Source organism: Haemorhous mexicanus, chromosome 3 (assembly GCF_027477595.1).
Source record: "Haemorhous mexicanus isolate bHaeMex1 chromosome 3, bHaeMex1.pri, whole genome shotgun sequence".
Lineage (NCBI taxonomy): Eukaryota > Metazoa > Chordata > Aves > Passeriformes > Fringillidae > Haemorhous > Haemorhous mexicanus.
The window spans coordinates 22182862-22199989 of NC_082343.1; the positions used below are offsets into that span (position 1 = coordinate 22182862).

At 36.8% G+C, this 17128-nt stretch overlaps 1 protein-coding gene across 1 annotated transcript in view; it reads left to right on the forward strand.

Annotated features, from left to right (window-relative positions):
- The window catches only part of USH2A (usherin), a 373434-nt gene that overhangs the window by 221609 nt on the left and 134697 nt on the right, over nucleotides 1–17128 (forward strand). The window contains exons 38-39 of the mRNA XM_059841048.1: nucleotides 13026–13176; nucleotides 13346–13488. Of these exons, the coding sequence (XP_059697031.1) occupies nucleotides 13026–13176; nucleotides 13346–13488 (294 nt within the window). The remainder of the gene's footprint in view (nucleotides 1–13025; nucleotides 13177–13345; nucleotides 13489–17128) is intronic.

Sequence of the window (17128 nt, forward strand, 5' to 3'; positions counted from 1 at the left end):
CACAATTTAGAAGTGTGCCAAATTTATATAATCTCAAGCTTATTCATTCTGGGGCTTTTTATTACTTTTGATTTTTCTTTTCATTCTGAGCAAATCTGAACTAATTTTTCAGTACTGTAACTGAAGTCAGCAATGCTTATGTGATAAGTTAGGCTCTGCTGAAGGAATTCTACAATAAAATCCTGTTGAAATTTCTGGTGAAAACATACAGAAGATGTTTGAAAAATCACGCCATGAATTTTGTCTTTAGAACCATTTCCCAGATATATGCAAGTACCAGGAAATGGATCAATTTTTGTGTTACTTTGCTGCGATGATTTGCACTGCTTTTCTAAAAAGCCCATGGTTTTATACTTTGTTTTTTTGACAACTCCTGCCCCTATAGGTTTTGGAATAAAATTTCCTTTTCATTAACTGTCAGCAAAGGCAAATATCTGTGAGTTTTTTGTTTGTTCATAGGTTTGCTGGGTTTTTTTTAGTCACGTCATTCTGTATATGTCATTCTGCGCTTGAAGATTCTGCACATCTCGATTATGGAAGTTAGCCTGGTGATCATAAAGCATTTGGGTTAAGTGGCAAGGTTTGAAGGCTTGAACCACTTTGCACAGTTTAGGAAGTTTTGAAGTTCCTCTGCCTGCAATGAACTCTACACTTCCAGCAAAGTTCTGTCACCCTGTTGCATGTTTGTCATGTTTCCATATTAGGGAAAAAAGCTTGGGGGGGGGGGGTGGAAATTAAGGATTTTTTTAAAGATTTTGCTGAGGTTTAAATGTACAGGAAATCAAATCACTGTTCTTTTCCTCTCTTTAGCTAAGGAAAAAATTAGAGATAATCTTTCTAAAAAACATGGCCTTAAAAGTGCTTTTGCTGGTTCTAGATACAGTTAAAAATTACTGTTAGTAACTACATTTTGGAAGTTTTCTCTTGTAATTTGGAAAAGGATCAGAAATTGAATTAAAAATATCTGAAACTTTATATTGGAATTTTTAAAACACTTCGCAGAAAAAAGTATTTTTCCTTCCTATAGTTAATGATTTGTTCTGGAAGTATTTCAAGCTTGACTTTTCCCTACTTTTTCTTAGTGTAGCCCCCCTTTTCTGTCACATCTATGTTGTTAACTTTAGCTTAGTTGGCTGAGTACCTGAGAAGAAAGAAGCTTCTCTATAAAGGCAGAAAAAGGGGGAGAAAATGGAAGTTGAATAAGAATTAGTGACTAGAGTCACCACTTCTCCTCTGGTTTTCCTATAATGCAGTGTTGGTGTGTTGGTGTGTGCCTACCCTCTTTCTTTCAACAAAGGCAACTATGAGTCTACAGCCCTTAAAGGTTGATTCTTGGCATTTGACAGCTTTTCCTCACTGTTCTTTTCTTTCTGAATGTTATTTTTGATGTCTGCATGTGTGTGCAGATGCACAGACACAAAAATGTATAAGATATATCAGTATATGCATGTTCATGTATAATGATTGCTTTCTGTCTTTTTTTATCTTTGGATCTCTATGCAGATCATGCTTATTCCCCTGACAAAGAAATACTATGCTCTTAGATTAATTCCAGCTGAGTAAAATGAGAAGGGGAATTAATGTATTTCATGTTGCTGGGGGATATGTCCAGTATTGAATTATATTATTCCTTACTGTTTGTATACTGACCTATTTACTTTGATGATTTTTACAAATGTATCTGCCAATTCAGATTTCCAGTAGGTGACTGAGGATTGCTATTTCCATTTTACAGACACAGAGAGACGTATGTGTTAGCAACAGAAGGTAAAAGAAAATTCTATATTGCTCCTCATGCTGGAAAGTATAATATACATGTCACAAAGTTTGTCAGCCTTTTTTCTTAGACTGACTTAGCTTTTTTCTTAGCTTAGACTGAAGGATTGCTTCTCTATGAAAGGTGACCCCATAGTTTAATGCAGCCAGTATGTACAGAGAAAATATGTGCATTCAGGTTGACTGAGTTTAGATTATCTAAAAATTTCTAATAATATATATATAAAGAAAAGAAGTTGAATAACTGAAGAGATGGCATTATATAAAGAAAAAAATACTTCTCTTTTCTCTATTTTTCTTTAGAAAGTACTCTTACATACTAAGTAGCCTATTTGAGAGGGTTATTAATAAGAAATTGATACTGCTGTCCGACATATTCAACTAATGGCTGTAATCTGAATAATCAGCTCTAAATTTTCTGTGTGAAGGATTTAGCCCTATGTTTGAAAAATGAACAAAGGAGAGCAAGTTTCCTCTGGCTCTACTTTTTGTCAAAAGATTGAAGAAAATCTGTATTTTAGAGAGTAAGTATTGCCAAGATATTTAGTTTACTTCAACCTCTGATTAATGGTGCATGTATTTTGGGGTAAATGCTCTAAAATGTCTTGTGGCACAGAAGGCAGAACACATTCAGCCTGGTTTGGGTTTGAATAAAGCACGATGGTGGTAAAATGACTTTTAGTCAATTAGGCTACCAGATTTTGAACAAGATGACAGTAGTTGAGGTCTTTTCAGTAAAAATACTTGTGAGCAGATCATTTATTGTTGTGTATTGACACACTACCACCAATTCCAGTGAATTTATGTGTTCTTCAGTGCTATTTAAGGAAATGAAGCCCAGAGATAATTCATAGAAATGGTTTATTTGTTACAAGTGTCTAGAACAGGGCATTAACTGATAGGTAGCTATTTAATAATGCACTATGAACATTCCTATGTGGATAGCTTGGCTATAAAAGGTTATAATCCTTTTACCCTATTCATCAGAGAAGTCACCTCTATATTTTGAACCAATTATTTCTGTGTGGAAGTAGTCTTGCCCGAATTGATTTTTATTCACCCTTAATATTAAATATTTGGCTTCAGTATATAACACCTAGATCATATTTCTGTCAATTAAAGTGCTGTATTTAGTGGGGAACTGTGATGGGTTAAATACAGTCAGGGATTTTTGTCACAGTTAGGTGCAATGGAGGCGTTACTTTTGATATTCTTTCATGGCTTTTCTTTGTTAGAACACTAGCTGAAAAAAAGGAGATCTGAATCATTCATCTTTTCTCCCAGTTGCTGGGCAGTGTATTAATTTCTGGGTTCTTAAGGAGGCAGTGCAGAATACTGTCCACCTATCCTGTCGAAACTCTGCTGTTGTAGGGGAAAACCTCATTTATTGGGGGAAAAGAGAGCAGATGCTGTTGTAACGTGGGGCTGATGACACTTCACAGGCTGGGGTGAGGGAGTGTGCACAGCAGCAACACAGGGCAAGAGGAGAAGATGCTGAGTTCTGTGGTTCATGGCTCTGGATGTATGCTGTTCATCAGTGCTGGTTCTCAGCATAAGCATCAGAATGTGATCCTATTGGTATTTTCTAATACAGCCTAATTTATTGATCCCACAGCTGTTGGACTGGACCATAACGTGAAGTGACAGCCATAGCATTGCAATTGGCAATTTGAGGAGTGATAAGAATTCTTGTTTACTCTGTAAATGTGGTGGCTCAGATTTGTCAGCCTTGGCCTCGTGTGTTACCTAAGAGAATAATACACAGTGTTTTGTTGTTATTTTTCCTAATTATAACAGTTCAATTTCCAGAACTAAAATTTTGATTCTTCTCTATTCCATTGTGCAGATTACACCCTTGAGGGTTTTGCACGTTGATCAATGGCAGGGTTTGGTTATACAGGAAAAAACCACTCCATACTAGCAATGATGACAGATACAATTAAATTAATTCTTTGCTGTCTCCTTTGATGTACACAGATTTTCCTCATTAATATTGATGGACTTCAGAGTCACAAGCACATGTTGTGGGTGGGGAGGAGAAAGCCCCTGAATGTTGTATTTTGCTTTTTGTGGAGCTGACTATATCACTTTATGTTTAAATGTAAGGAAAGCTGCTGACAGTTTTGATATATTAAATTATAACTGAGAACTAATTCAAGGATCAAAGATACTCTTTGGGAGACATCACTTTACTGGTAGGAAAAATCATTACCTTTTTTCCCAGTCTCGTGTATTTGTACTGTATGTCTTGGAAATATCATTCCCTACAGTTTCTGAATCTTGATGTTTAATTTAACGCAAAGGTCTTTGAGCAGCACAATGGGAGGGGGGCTTCTGTTAGTGAAACCTCGTAGAAGGAAATTGAAATGTACATGTTTTTTCTCATTTATCAAAGAAGTGCAAAAATCTAAACTGACATTTTATATCAAATGAATTATGAACTGTGTACCTCGTACCTAAGGGAACAACAGCTAAATTATACTTTTGTTAAAAAGAGACAGAGAGAATAAAAATAGGCTTTTAATAAAATATACAGTCATTTTTGGTATTTTTTCCTAAATTTGACATATACTATACTTTGCAGAAGAAAACTAGAGAATATAGGCTACTTCAAAGTCTCTATGCTTTGAATGCCATAGAGTAAATTGAGAGGCAGGTTAAGATGACACACAAACCAGAGTTTCTACTTAATAGATATTGTGGCTTTGAGATTTTTGTTTTCAGCCTTGTCCAACTGAGGTGAGCAGGAAAAGTTAATATGCTTTTTTATAGCGTGAAGATTGGAGCAAAGTAGTATATACTTAAGGGGGGGTTCTAGGGGGTTTTTTGGTTAGTTGGGTTTTTTAATCTTCCATTTGTGAGAATGTGGTTGCTACTGAAACAGACTTCCAGGGAGCAAAATTTTACAAGACACCTGATGGAACCTTAAGAAATCAATTTGCGAAGAATTACGCAATCGGTATTCTACTGGCGTGGCTTCTACTCTCTTGAGGTGAACAACATTTGTTGCGAGCAAAGACAAGACTCCCAGTCTGTAAAGTTAGAGTTTTTGAGTCATTTTGACACTGAGTCAAAGTCTTTTTGTGATTACCATATATATCATAAGGAATTAAGTAATAGCTGTGAACAAAAGCCAGCTTTGTGTTGTCTTGATTACTAGGAGCAGAAACTTTAGGGAGCCTCTTTTCCTCCTCTCCTGCAAGTAAGGAAAGAATTTGTGAGATGAAAGTCTGTTCTGGCTGCAGTTGTTTTGTGGCCAAAAGGTATTCCAGTGACCTGGATCTCACAGATACCTGTAGGATATTCAGGATATAATAAGACTGCACCACCCACTGTATGCAGTGGCTCCCTAACACTAGCTAATCTGTCATCTTGTCAGACCCATTTTCTATTTATGGGCACTCTCAACCTTGGTTTCCATCAGAAATTGTAGTATTTCACACCATCCATTATGTACCACAGAGAAATTTATGGATTAAAAATAACTACAGGTAATCTTACTGCAGAGCTAATTTATTTGCATCCCTGCATTGTTCTCCAGTCTGTACATAGAAGGATATATAAACTGAGGCTTCTGTCGAACTCCACATCCACTGGTAGCACTGAGGGTGGTCTGTTCTTTAACAGGGTGGTCTGTTCTTTAGCAGTACACGAGCACATCCATATTGCAGGACAGCAGTATGAGGAGACTTCTTATTTAATGAGATTTCTTGTTTAGTAAGAGCATTCACGTTTTTTCCAGTATCCCGTTTTCTTTACCATTCAACTGAGGGTGCTGTATTTTCTTAGTTTCTTTTGCCATGTTGGTTGGAGATATAGAATCATAGAATCATTTAGATTGGAAAAGATCCTTAAGGTCATCAACTAACCACTAACCTAGCATGACCAGGTCCACCACTAATCCATGTCCCTAAGCACCACACCTGCACACCTTTTAAATACCTCCAGGGATGGTGATTCCCCCTCTTCCCTGGGCAGTCTGTTCCAATGCTTGAGAACCCTGTCTAGCTAATAATCATTTGCAGAAGCTGTGTCCCCTTGTTCAAGTGGAATGATGCTTTCTGGTTTTGAATATCTGGTGTTATCCTTTTTCCTTCAGTCATAGAATAAATTATTATTAAAAATTAATTTTAAGAGATTATGCTTCGGAACAATGCATATGCTTCTTGTAACATCATCACCTCTGTGCCTTTCCCTTTTTCTTTTATCTTTCTCTCCTTCTATGACATTAGAATCCCCTTCAAAGAATTATTAGTCTGAAAAAGACTTAATTGGGAAATCAGCTTGCGCCATCTTCTTTCCTCAAAATTGTAAGTTATCTCATTTTCTTTAAGCATTCGTTTACTCTGATGGAGATTTAAAAGTTTTTTTGCAGAAGTTTAATCCCATTGCTGTGTGTCCTGTTTCCCAGGACACACATTTCTGTGTGTCCTGGGAAACATTCTCTATCTTTGCAAAACTTCTGCAAAGTTGAAGGTTCTAATGTGTCTATCCTTACTGTTCTTTTAACTACATAGTTTTAAACTTTCTTCCCTCATCTTTTCCCAACCACGAGTGATAATATTTGGGGGGTTTTTTGGTTGTTTTTGGGGAGTCTCTGGATTTCCAGAACTATCTACGAACTGTTTAGTTTCAGACAAGATGCTGCAAGCTTAAAAGCCACCCTCCAATACTCTGAAATTCTGGCATCAACATTAAGAAAGAGGTTTTAATTTAGCCAATAGTCTGCTCACCAGCTATCACCAGAGGTGTTTCCTTCAGCGTGGCAGGTACCATGCCTGCCTCTGGTTATATCTCTCTGATGCCAGATACTAATTATAAAGAAAGCTGTAAGATGATGTCAAATTTTTTGTCTTTTTCTTTTGAAAAAACAAACAAACCTAAACCCAAAACTGCTAAAAATCCAACTACAAAAAAGTCCAATAATAATTATTATTGCAATCCAAAAAAAACCTCCTGAACTTAATTTCTAAAGCTACTTCATGCAGGAAACTGAAGTCTTTGCATGATGATAGACAGGATCTTCTTCCCACTGCACTTGCCACATCTGCCCCCTAACTTAAAACAGGCAGATCTTATAGTTTCTTAAAACTTTTTTACAGAGATATTTCATTTTCCAGTAGCCAGAGTCACAGTTAACCAGCAAGAGCTGTTTGTTTAATTGCAGCTTCTGCCTGATTCTGTAATACCTTTCCATATGGTTTTTCTTCATAGTATTTAAAAAAAATTAATTTTGTTACATGGCAGTTATTGGCTTGCCATCCTTTTGAACAGTCCTTTTGAATAATTGGTTTTACTGGGCAGTTATAAATTCTAGCCAATGTCCTTACTACAGGTATTAAAATCATTAATCATTCAGCTAATTGCTTATTGGCATTCTTTTGTAGCTTTTGGAGTTTAGTAATGTTCTTGCTGAGTAAGATGGACAAACTTCCACCCAACATGAGGAAGGAAGGCAGGTTGCTTCTTCTGGAAAGATGAGGTGACAAATAAGTAAGACATTTTTATAGTGTTGACCTCAGTGAAATGTAACATTTAGGAAAGGAGCATCTCACATGTATTTCCATGTGAGACCCATGCCCAGGTTGCAGGTGTTGAGGTTGCACATGAAGAAAAGTTCATTAAAAGGAGGGGAAGGTCTGATTGTTTTGGTTTTTGGTTTTGGGGGTGGGGTTTTTTTGTTTTGGTTTGGTTTTTTTGTTTGTTAGTTAGTTTGTTTGTTTCTGGAACAATATTAATGAGGAATAAGTAAGCCTGCTTTGGGATTTCAAAAGACAATTGTCTTAAACTTTGGGTCAGCAGATCATGGAATAAAACCCAAGTTGATTTTTAGAGCCCTATTAAAATTATGCTTTGCTGCTAGGAATACTGAACAGTGAAAGTGTGGAAAACTCCACAGTTAGAACTTACGTACTCAATCCAGATAAAGAGAAATTTTAGATTTTTTTCAAACATCCTATTTTTATTTTTCTGAATGATATTGTACCATGCAGGTAACATTAAGGATTAATGCTAAAATGCTCTTCTGAATAGATTTACAAAACCATTTCTTTTCAAATGAAATTACTAATATGGCAGAAAGCAGAGATGTAAAACAGGATAGATCATGAAGAGAGAACAAGATATTTCTGTACCTGGTTTATATTATACTTCTGAAACAAAAATTTCACTGACATGAGATGTGAACAAGTTTGGACTTACAGGCTTTAAGCTACTTTATATCTCTCAATTTGCTTTTTTGCCAAAACACAGCATCCTTTCTTCCCAAGATAAATGTGCCAGAGAGGGGATAGCGAGAGGGCCACCATGAACCTTTCACATTTTGTGTTCCAAAGTGGAAGGATGTCCATTGAATAAGGGTGTGTTGTCCTTGGTTAGGTGGAGCTATATCTGTGACTGAAAACATCCAGCAGTGAAATCATAAAATTAGGAAGAAAGTCCAAAAATGTTCTGTGCATTCTCTTGTGATTGAGAGTGGGAGAAATTACATGGTTGCAAATATATATTAAGTGAAAAAATCAAGACCAACTCTTCTATTCAGTATATGCTGAGAATGAAAAATAATGGGGAAAGGGTTAAAAACCAAACCAGAGTAAACTTTGGTGAACCTGTGAAGATAAGAAACAAAAAAAAGCAATCTTCTGGTTTGCCAAGAGAAAAAGGTTTATAATTAGCATGCTGTTCTAGTGATGACATATGGCCCAGCATCATGGCCTGTCTTTCTATGAAATGAAGCTAAAACACATGCTGAAGTTGAGAATTATGGAAAGTGCAATGACTGGAATTATTTGGACTGAGCAAACCACTTGATAACAGGCATACCTGAGAAAATCAGAAGAAACAAATGTCAAAGTGCAGAAGATATTGGCATAAAAAGTGCCATAATAAGATGATCTCAGTATGGGCACCTAAAATAGGAAATGAATCAGGAGTACCTAAGGAAGCACTACAATGAGATAAAGAAATGGGGTTTGTGAATTGAACCTGGAAAAGAGGAAGTGTAGTCATGACAGAGCAAGACACTCATCTAAAGGCAGTCTGAGTGGAACTTTTCCTTGCTGTTTTGGTGCAAGTGCTGGCGCGTCTATTTTCCTTCTCCCCTGTAATTAAATCCCTGCAGCTATCATTTACATCCATGTGTATGCAATATATTTTGATAAGATACAAATGCTAAATATTTTATATATGCAGATGTGGCAACTTACAGAGCTACATATTCATAGCTCCAAAATCTTCTAGATGCCTATCTGGTGATATTATGGATACATTGAGATTAGTATATCTGATCCCTGTTAAAAGAGTGACACTTCAAAGTTGCTATGAGTTCATACCAATTTTATAGATATGTAATCGAGCTCTGCTTTTCTTCTGGATTTTCTTCTTCTTATGAAAGGCAACATTTTTATAATTAAATAATAATCTATTTTCCTAGTAGTAGTTCACATTTTAATAGTCCTGCTCAAAGTCATCTACTTTCAGAAAATTTACATTTCAGATAAATCCTTATCATAAATATAATGAATACCTCTCAGAAAAAAAAAGCTTTCAACATGGAATAAACATTTAAGCACAATCATTTCACACAATGATTGCTGTCCTAAAATAAACAAATACTTAAAAGCTGACTATTTTTGCACATGTTATTTAAGATAAAGAAATTGAAGCAAAAAGTTGAAACCCTTTTCAAAGGCTGCTTAGCACATTACTGGCTGAAGAGGGATCAGATCTTTCTCAATCCATCTGCACGTACTTGAGTATTTGGAATACAATATATCATTGTCATCTTGAAACAGTCTTCAGTTTTTATTGTTTTCTGGAACTGCTTATTAATTATTTGATTAGAATTGACATCTGATTAAATATTTTTTTCTGCCTTTGTAGTCTCTTGATATACAAAGCATGACTTTCTGCCCTGCTAAGTGAGGATTTACTGGGCTAGATGTTGATTCAGTAGGTTGCAAGTGGAGTGCTTGCCCCCTGAGGGTCATATTAAAGCTCGAGGGGAGATTTTTGAGCAACACTGCATCTTAAAGACGATATATCAAGCTGATAGATACATGGCTCTTCTGTTGAGAAATTCACAGTAGAATTATTGCTTGTTGCCAGTTATTACTTGGGTAGTAAGGAGTCTCTTGGGGATATGGCTTGGATAAAAAGGGTTAAGCTGGGGGAAATGTTACACTGAAGACCTTGATGATGAGGAATGCTTGAAATAGTCAGAGGATGTTTTGTGTGCAAATTAGAATTACCATTTTGGGGGGTAAGTGCTCTGCCATTTTAATGAGCAAATCGTGATTAGTTTAATAGAGCACCTTTCTCATTATGACTCAGCAGAGACTTGACAATTTATTTGCTGTACCTCCTGCCCCCTTGCCCCATTCCTTTGGAGAACACACACTAGTACATCGCTGAGGAAATTCTCTGTGGGCTGCAGGAAGTTATTCATATAAATACAGTTGCTGTGTATTGAAATATGTTGGTCTGAAAGTAGTGGGCTTGGCTTTTTCTACCAACAAGACTCAGGGTCAGGCGACTTTCACAGTAGAGATTTGTCCAAATTTTCTGCTCTTCCCTATGCTGTGCTTTTGTTGGTAGAAGAGATTTGAACATTTAGCTGAGATTACCTATGCCATTAAAATAACATCCAGACTGTGGAATTGTTATTGACATTTAGACAGCTACATCTTTGTTTTTGATGAACATTCCTGTATCGCTATAATAACAACCTCTATACATACATAAAGCTTAATCTGAGCTTTTACTTTGTAGATCTCAGAGAGCTTTACAAAGAAGGATCAGTATTATTATCTCCATTTAACAGACCTGTAAATGAAAAGCAAAGGTGAAGTCACGTGTCCTGACAGAGCTGCAAATAAATTTAACGCTTTTGCCTCCTCAGTGAGTAGCCTCACACTGTCCCCTCAGTAACATGAACTTTGACTTCCTGGCCAAATTACTAGGTCGATTAATTAGATTCATTTCTAGATGCAGCTTTTTTTTGCTGGGTAGAATTTCTGTGTGAACTTTAAAAACTGTTGCATTTTAATCTGCAGACAGTTTCTTTTCAAATGAGGTAGTACCCAGGTTTGAAGGAATATTGAATATCTTTCTGTTGGTGTCAGCTTAGAAAAATGCTTAAAAACCCTGAACTAAAAATTTTTACTTTAATTGCATTACTTGTGCTATCTCAGTTTGACTTCAGGAATCACCTTATAAAGGATGCCAAAATAAGACATGGTTATCTGAGAGTGCTGTTTACGTCCATAAGTTTTAAAACCTTTTATTGCACAACCTAAACCCAACTCTGCTTATGTTGGTGTTAAAGAGAACAATGTTATGTGAGGTAAATAAATGTGTTTTCCATTTTACTGTGAGAGTGAATGTCACGTGCAGAGACATTTGGTGTGCAAATGTTTGTTTTTGATGGCTCAGCTGGAGAGATATTGGGGCTATTTAAGTTAAGCCAGCCACCTTCTTCCCTCTGAAATGAAGTGCTCATAGTCTCATTATTGGCCTTGAAGGTGTTGGCATGGGATTTGCAGACCATGAATTACATAAATCTCAGAGTTTTTCTGGATTTGGAAACAGGAGGACTTTCAGTTTTACTTGGGATTTACTGGAGCCTTTTTCCCTAGATGTAGGTAACAGCAGCAGGAAAGGGCATCCAAACACAAGGTGGCTCGAGCCCCCATATTATATGTTTTCTTTTTCACAGTGACAGAAAGGAGCAGAAGGAAATGAGGGAAGCTGGAGGTTCTGTTCTACTTCATCTTGTCCTGAAAAAAACCAGGAGGGCTGTAGGGCTAGGGGCCAACTCTCAGATGTAGCTGATAACTCCAGTAGCCCAGAAGCCAGTTTTTAGTAAAAGTTTTGTATGAGAACTGACAGACCTTGAAACTAATGTAAAGGGAATAAGTTTCTTAGGTTGGAGCAGGACATGTTTTGTGCCTTTCCCTGTAATGCAGTTTGGATCTGGAGATGAAAAATGTTGAAGTGCCCCAGATATAAGTATAATCAGAGTAAAAATATCAGATGCTAGTTCACATATCTGTTAATGTATATATCAGTATAAATAAAGACTATTATATGTGATTGATGTCTTTCTTTTTCAGAGTTGATGCATCCTTTCACCTGTTTCAGGGAGAGAATGACTCACACAGTGTATGACAAAGTCTGTTTCTTCCCTCTTAGTAACCACCTCATACACAGGTGGTAAATGAAAATCATAAAGCTAACTGTAAATTACTGTTTGCTCATCTTAAAACTTACAACTTAGGCCCTGAGGCTTACAACTACACTTTAAGTTAGAGATCTGTGAGACTGGTTTCTCTTCAATAGAGACAAGAATAAAATAACAGAAATGAAAAAGAATTTCTGTTGGAAAGACCAAAGGAAAAAAAAGCAAATGATAACTACTGGACCATGAAAAGCAAAACTATTATACAAGAGTTTAAATTACATAGGCAGTAACTTTCCAGTGTTTTAACTCTAGAAAAGAGCTCCAGAGATATGGCTACAGATGTGTTGTATATAAAAGTTACAGATGTGTTTAAATACAGAAAGTTTCTTCAACAGATTGATCTCTTGTTAAGGAAAAAGCAAAGCCATAAACTCACAGGTGTAAATTGTCATAGTTCTTTTTACTGCATGCAGTGAAATTTGCAGCAGTGAAAGGTCATCGGTGGTATCATTACTGACACATTTTGATCTGCAGTTCCTTGGACTTCATAAAAATTAATTTCCTTAACAAAACAGTGGGCTACAGACTGAGACTTCAGTGAATCTATTTTGATTTCTACCTAAAGGTGTTTGCATAGAATTTCTTCTGTTTTCTTTTTAAGTTATTATTAATTTGTAAGGGTGAGGAGTTATCTGAATGATAAAAAGTCTGATCAATTTTACTCATGCTGGGGAACATTTCTGTGAGCATTTCCTTAGCTTTTCAGGGTGGCAGAGCTGGGCACAGGGAGAAATAGATAATATTTGAACAGGTGGTAGAAAATATGTTGCTTCTGAATTACTTTTGGTGTTTGGAGGTTTGCTTTTAGCAAGATGATATTCACGTATTGGAAAGAAGAAAATTAAGAATCAGGATTGTTCAGTAGCGAAAATGTTAAACTAAATGGACCATGTTAACATTACTGTTGATCCTGAGGAACAGTTTTTCCAGTATATGGAGCATTCTGTTTCCACACGGCATATGTTCTCCATGGTTTTCTCTGCTCTAATTCATCCATGTTTTTCAACAGCTCCAGATGGCGTGATGCCTCCAAGGCTTTCATCTGCCACTCCGACCAGTCTTCAGGTTGTCTGGTCTACACCAGTTCGCAACAACGCCCCGGGCACGCCCAGCTACCGACTCCAGATGCGGCGGCGGCGTTCTGCTGGTGACATTTTAGAGTACGCAGAGCGCGGCAAGGCCACCATCCACTGCTGAGCAAGAAAAGTCCCTTCCCTTGAACACAGCTCACCCTTAGGGTGGCTGGTATTGTTACAGGATGTAATGTTTTAGTCTTTCTTGAGGTGCTGGGATGTGTTCTGAAGTAACTCGTACTGTTTTTCTTTGCAGTTTGCTTCCCAGCCCTACTGCTTCCTTGCAGCACAGGGTTGGAGATCTGCAGCCCTACACTGAGTATGAGATGAGAGTGGTTGCCTCCAATGGTTATGGCAATGCTTACAGCAACTGGACTTCAATGACTACAGCAGAGGACAGTAAGCAGTCAGATCTTATTTAGCTCCCTTTAGCAGAAAATATAAATAACAGTCTAGCTGCCATTGTACTTAATTTCTCTGATATCTAGCTTTCTAAGTTATATAGCAGTAATGTATTTCCTTCCCTAGTATTAGCTTGAAGTAAAATCTCCTAAAGGATCAAGTGTCTGTTGTCTTACATATTCATTTAAAAATATGGATATTTACATACATATTTTGTGAAGCAGTATGTTATTTCTGTGTAAAATATCCCTCCAGCAATATATGGTAAGTTTATGATACACTGGTAAGTACATCTTTGTAAGTGGTGTTCCTTTATATTCAGGGACTTGACTCTGATTTCAGTCATATCAGACAAAATAAGTTGAAATTAATAGTATATGACAGTTGTCTTATCTCTGTGTTGAGAATATTCAAGCTACCACAGAACTTTTCATTCCCAGTGATCTTTGTTAATTCAAAGTAGTGGTCTACTGGTCTGAAATTGGGTTTGTCATTGTCAATCCCATTGCTTTCATTGTTAATAGTTCTATGTTCTCCAGACTCACTCCCCACAATTTTTTCACCAGTCCCTTTATTTAGCAACCAGCTGTCAGAGTATAGGTACAGCCAGTTATTTGACAGGATAGGATTTTGCACCTGATTCAATATGTAAGCAAAAACATGTGACAAAATTTGAGCTTGTTGTTTGTAGTAAAAATAAAACCCACACATTTTCCAGCCTTTTTTTTTTTTTAAGGAACTGATCTGTTAGCTTTCTTGTACGAGGTAGCATGTTTTCTAACATTGGCAAATATTCAGTGTTGGTGACTCAACTTGATTTTAGTTCCATTTCTAAATGGTCAGCTGTCTATGCTGAGAAAACATTGAGCAGAAAAATGTTTTTCCCACAATTTTAAAACATTTTTTCTTTGAAGCTGAGCAAATGATTCACAACAGAAATTTATCTGATAAATTCATTTAAGCTCCAAAGGTATTAATGCTTCTATGAGCATACTACCTATAAGTAAATGTTAGTTCTGAACTTGGTTTTTAGATACCAGAGCTGTGTTATCTACCTGTAGCAATTCTTGCTGAGAATCAGTTATTTCAGTACATTGTTTGCTAACAAAAGTGGATATGATACTCTTGAACTTGTCTGAATTCATAGTCAAAATGCAACCACTCTCCTAAGACTGTTTTGTTCAAATTGCAATAGTTATTTAGCTCTGGTCTGATAGTTCACATAGTGTTTCTTTTCACATACAAGGAGGACAGAAGTACATTTCAAAGGCATCACTTGCTACTGATATAAAAATTATTTTTGTGCTGAGTAGTAGATGTACAATTTTAAAATTCTCTTTTAAAGAGTTAGGGGTAGGGTGAAAAACCCACACAGGAGATGCAACAGTATCCAACAGCCCTCCTCATTTAAAAGAAACCAGCCAGCTTTCAGTAGTGACAGAGGACTCTGTGGTGTCATTGTGGAGGGCTGCCGTCTGTGAAAGGATATTCAGCTCAATTGCTTAAGACTGAATGATTGTCATTGGATCTGAACAGTATTTTTGTCAAGGTTTCAACATGATTCTTATGAAACTGCCTATACTGACAGTTTGTTGCAGAAGTACACTTAGTTCCTGGCCCTGCTAGCCAACAGACTTTGACTTTTTAAAGTGCAATTTAATAGTGGAAATTTTGCTTAACTCTTACTCTGTTGAACTGGATGTGTATCTACATGTTCTTACTGAATTTTATTCTCTAAATAGATGTCTTTTTTTTCCCACCAAAGCATAAAGTACCTGTAGGCATAAAAAATATGCGTGTGTGTGTCTGTGTGCACATACACTTGACAGCAATAGATGTGAATCAACATATCCACTTTTTAGAGTCAGTAGAACTCCAGTAATACAAGTTGATGATTTCACAGTATATCTGTGTATTGTATTCTATTTATGATAAATATGTGGTAAAATAGGAGGGTATTGGGAGTCATTAAGGGAAAATTAGTAAATGCTGCTATAAAAATATGTTGTATTGGACAATGGAAGATCTTAATATACAGATTAGTAGGTTTGGGGTATTTTTTAATGCAAGAAAACAGACAATAAATAATTTTCAAATACTTCCATTTACATGATTGTGACACTAGTAACTGATCCATGCATTTTTTAAACTCTAACCTGCCCATGCCAGATAACGAAAATATACATAACTATGAATATTTTAAAACCCACTAAACATGCATTAATAAAAGATGTTTTTTCCAGCGATCTTGATAAGTATAACATCAGACTATTTGCTGCCAGAATACCTACAGATAGAAACATTTGATGAAGTTTCTGAATTGGAGCTTGCTTTCAGTAACTTGAATGTAAATTTCTGATAGCTCTCTTGCAATCAGTGTAAAGGCCACTGAACTTAGAGGTCAGTATGTACCATTGAACTGAGAAGATAATTTCATACATTGTATTCAGAAATAAAACTAAATCTTCTAGATATAATAAAGGAGATACAAGTTAGGTTTTCCCTTTAGCTATGGGGAGCCTTTGAGCTCTCTGGGATTTGCAGACATTGCTTACAGTTACTTGAAGCTGCCCCAGTGACAGCTCGTTGGGTTCCTATAGTGTAGATTTAGGACTTGCAAAATTATATTGCCTGATATATTGTTCAGAGGGATATCTCCCAAATGAGAGAGGTGCTTTTTCTAGTGCTTGAGAAAATACACCATGGCTTGGACAAGTTATAAGATAGCAAAATTTCTACTTTAAAGAAAAGCTTCCTGTTACTTGATTAGCTTTTGAACACCCCAGAAGCTGTCTGCAGCCCAGTGAGGTGCATACAGCAGAACATCTCAGTCACCACCACATTCTCTGCCATGGCTACATTTTGGTTCTGTGGGTATGGAGAGCTCTTAGTAAAGCCCTTTTAAAAGTGTCTGGTTTGCACTGACTGGAAAAGAAGATTTTGCAAGTTACCTAGCAGGTAGTCCAGTTTTTTATTTTTTCTTTCTTACATAAGTGACTTCAACTCCATCTCTTTTATACATAATGAAGTTTTAGGCCACCCGAATGTTTCTTCACAGTAAGGGCAAGAGCACACAGTAGTCACTGGAGATCATTATGTACTGAAGTTGCTGGAGATAAAAAAAGCAATTTAAAAAAAAAAAAAAAAAAAAGAGGAGTTCCTGCAATGTATCAGCTGAGCTACTTCTTTACTTCTTGTCAAATCAGGAAAGCATTATTCCTATCATAGAGAGTGCTATGGTGTTCTCATCTGGCATGTTTTGGTTCCAGGATGAAAAGCCTCAGACTGTGGGGGTATCTATCACAGATTAAATGTCCTCATGAGGGGAAGAGGAGGGTTAGGCACTGGTCTCTGCTCTGTGCTGACCAGTGACAGGACCCAAGGGAATGGCCTGAAGTTGGGTTGGGAATGTTTACGTTGGGTATTAGAAAAAAATTCTTCTCTCAAAGGGTGGTTGGACACAGGAACAGGCTTCCCAGAGAAGTGTTCACAGTCCAAGCCAGACAGAATTCAGGAAGTGTTTGGACACCACTCTCAGGCACATGGTGTGACTCCTGGGAATATCCTGTGCAGAGTCAGGAGTTGTGCTTTGCTGATCCTGATGGGTCCCTTCCAACTCAAGATATTCTATGATTCC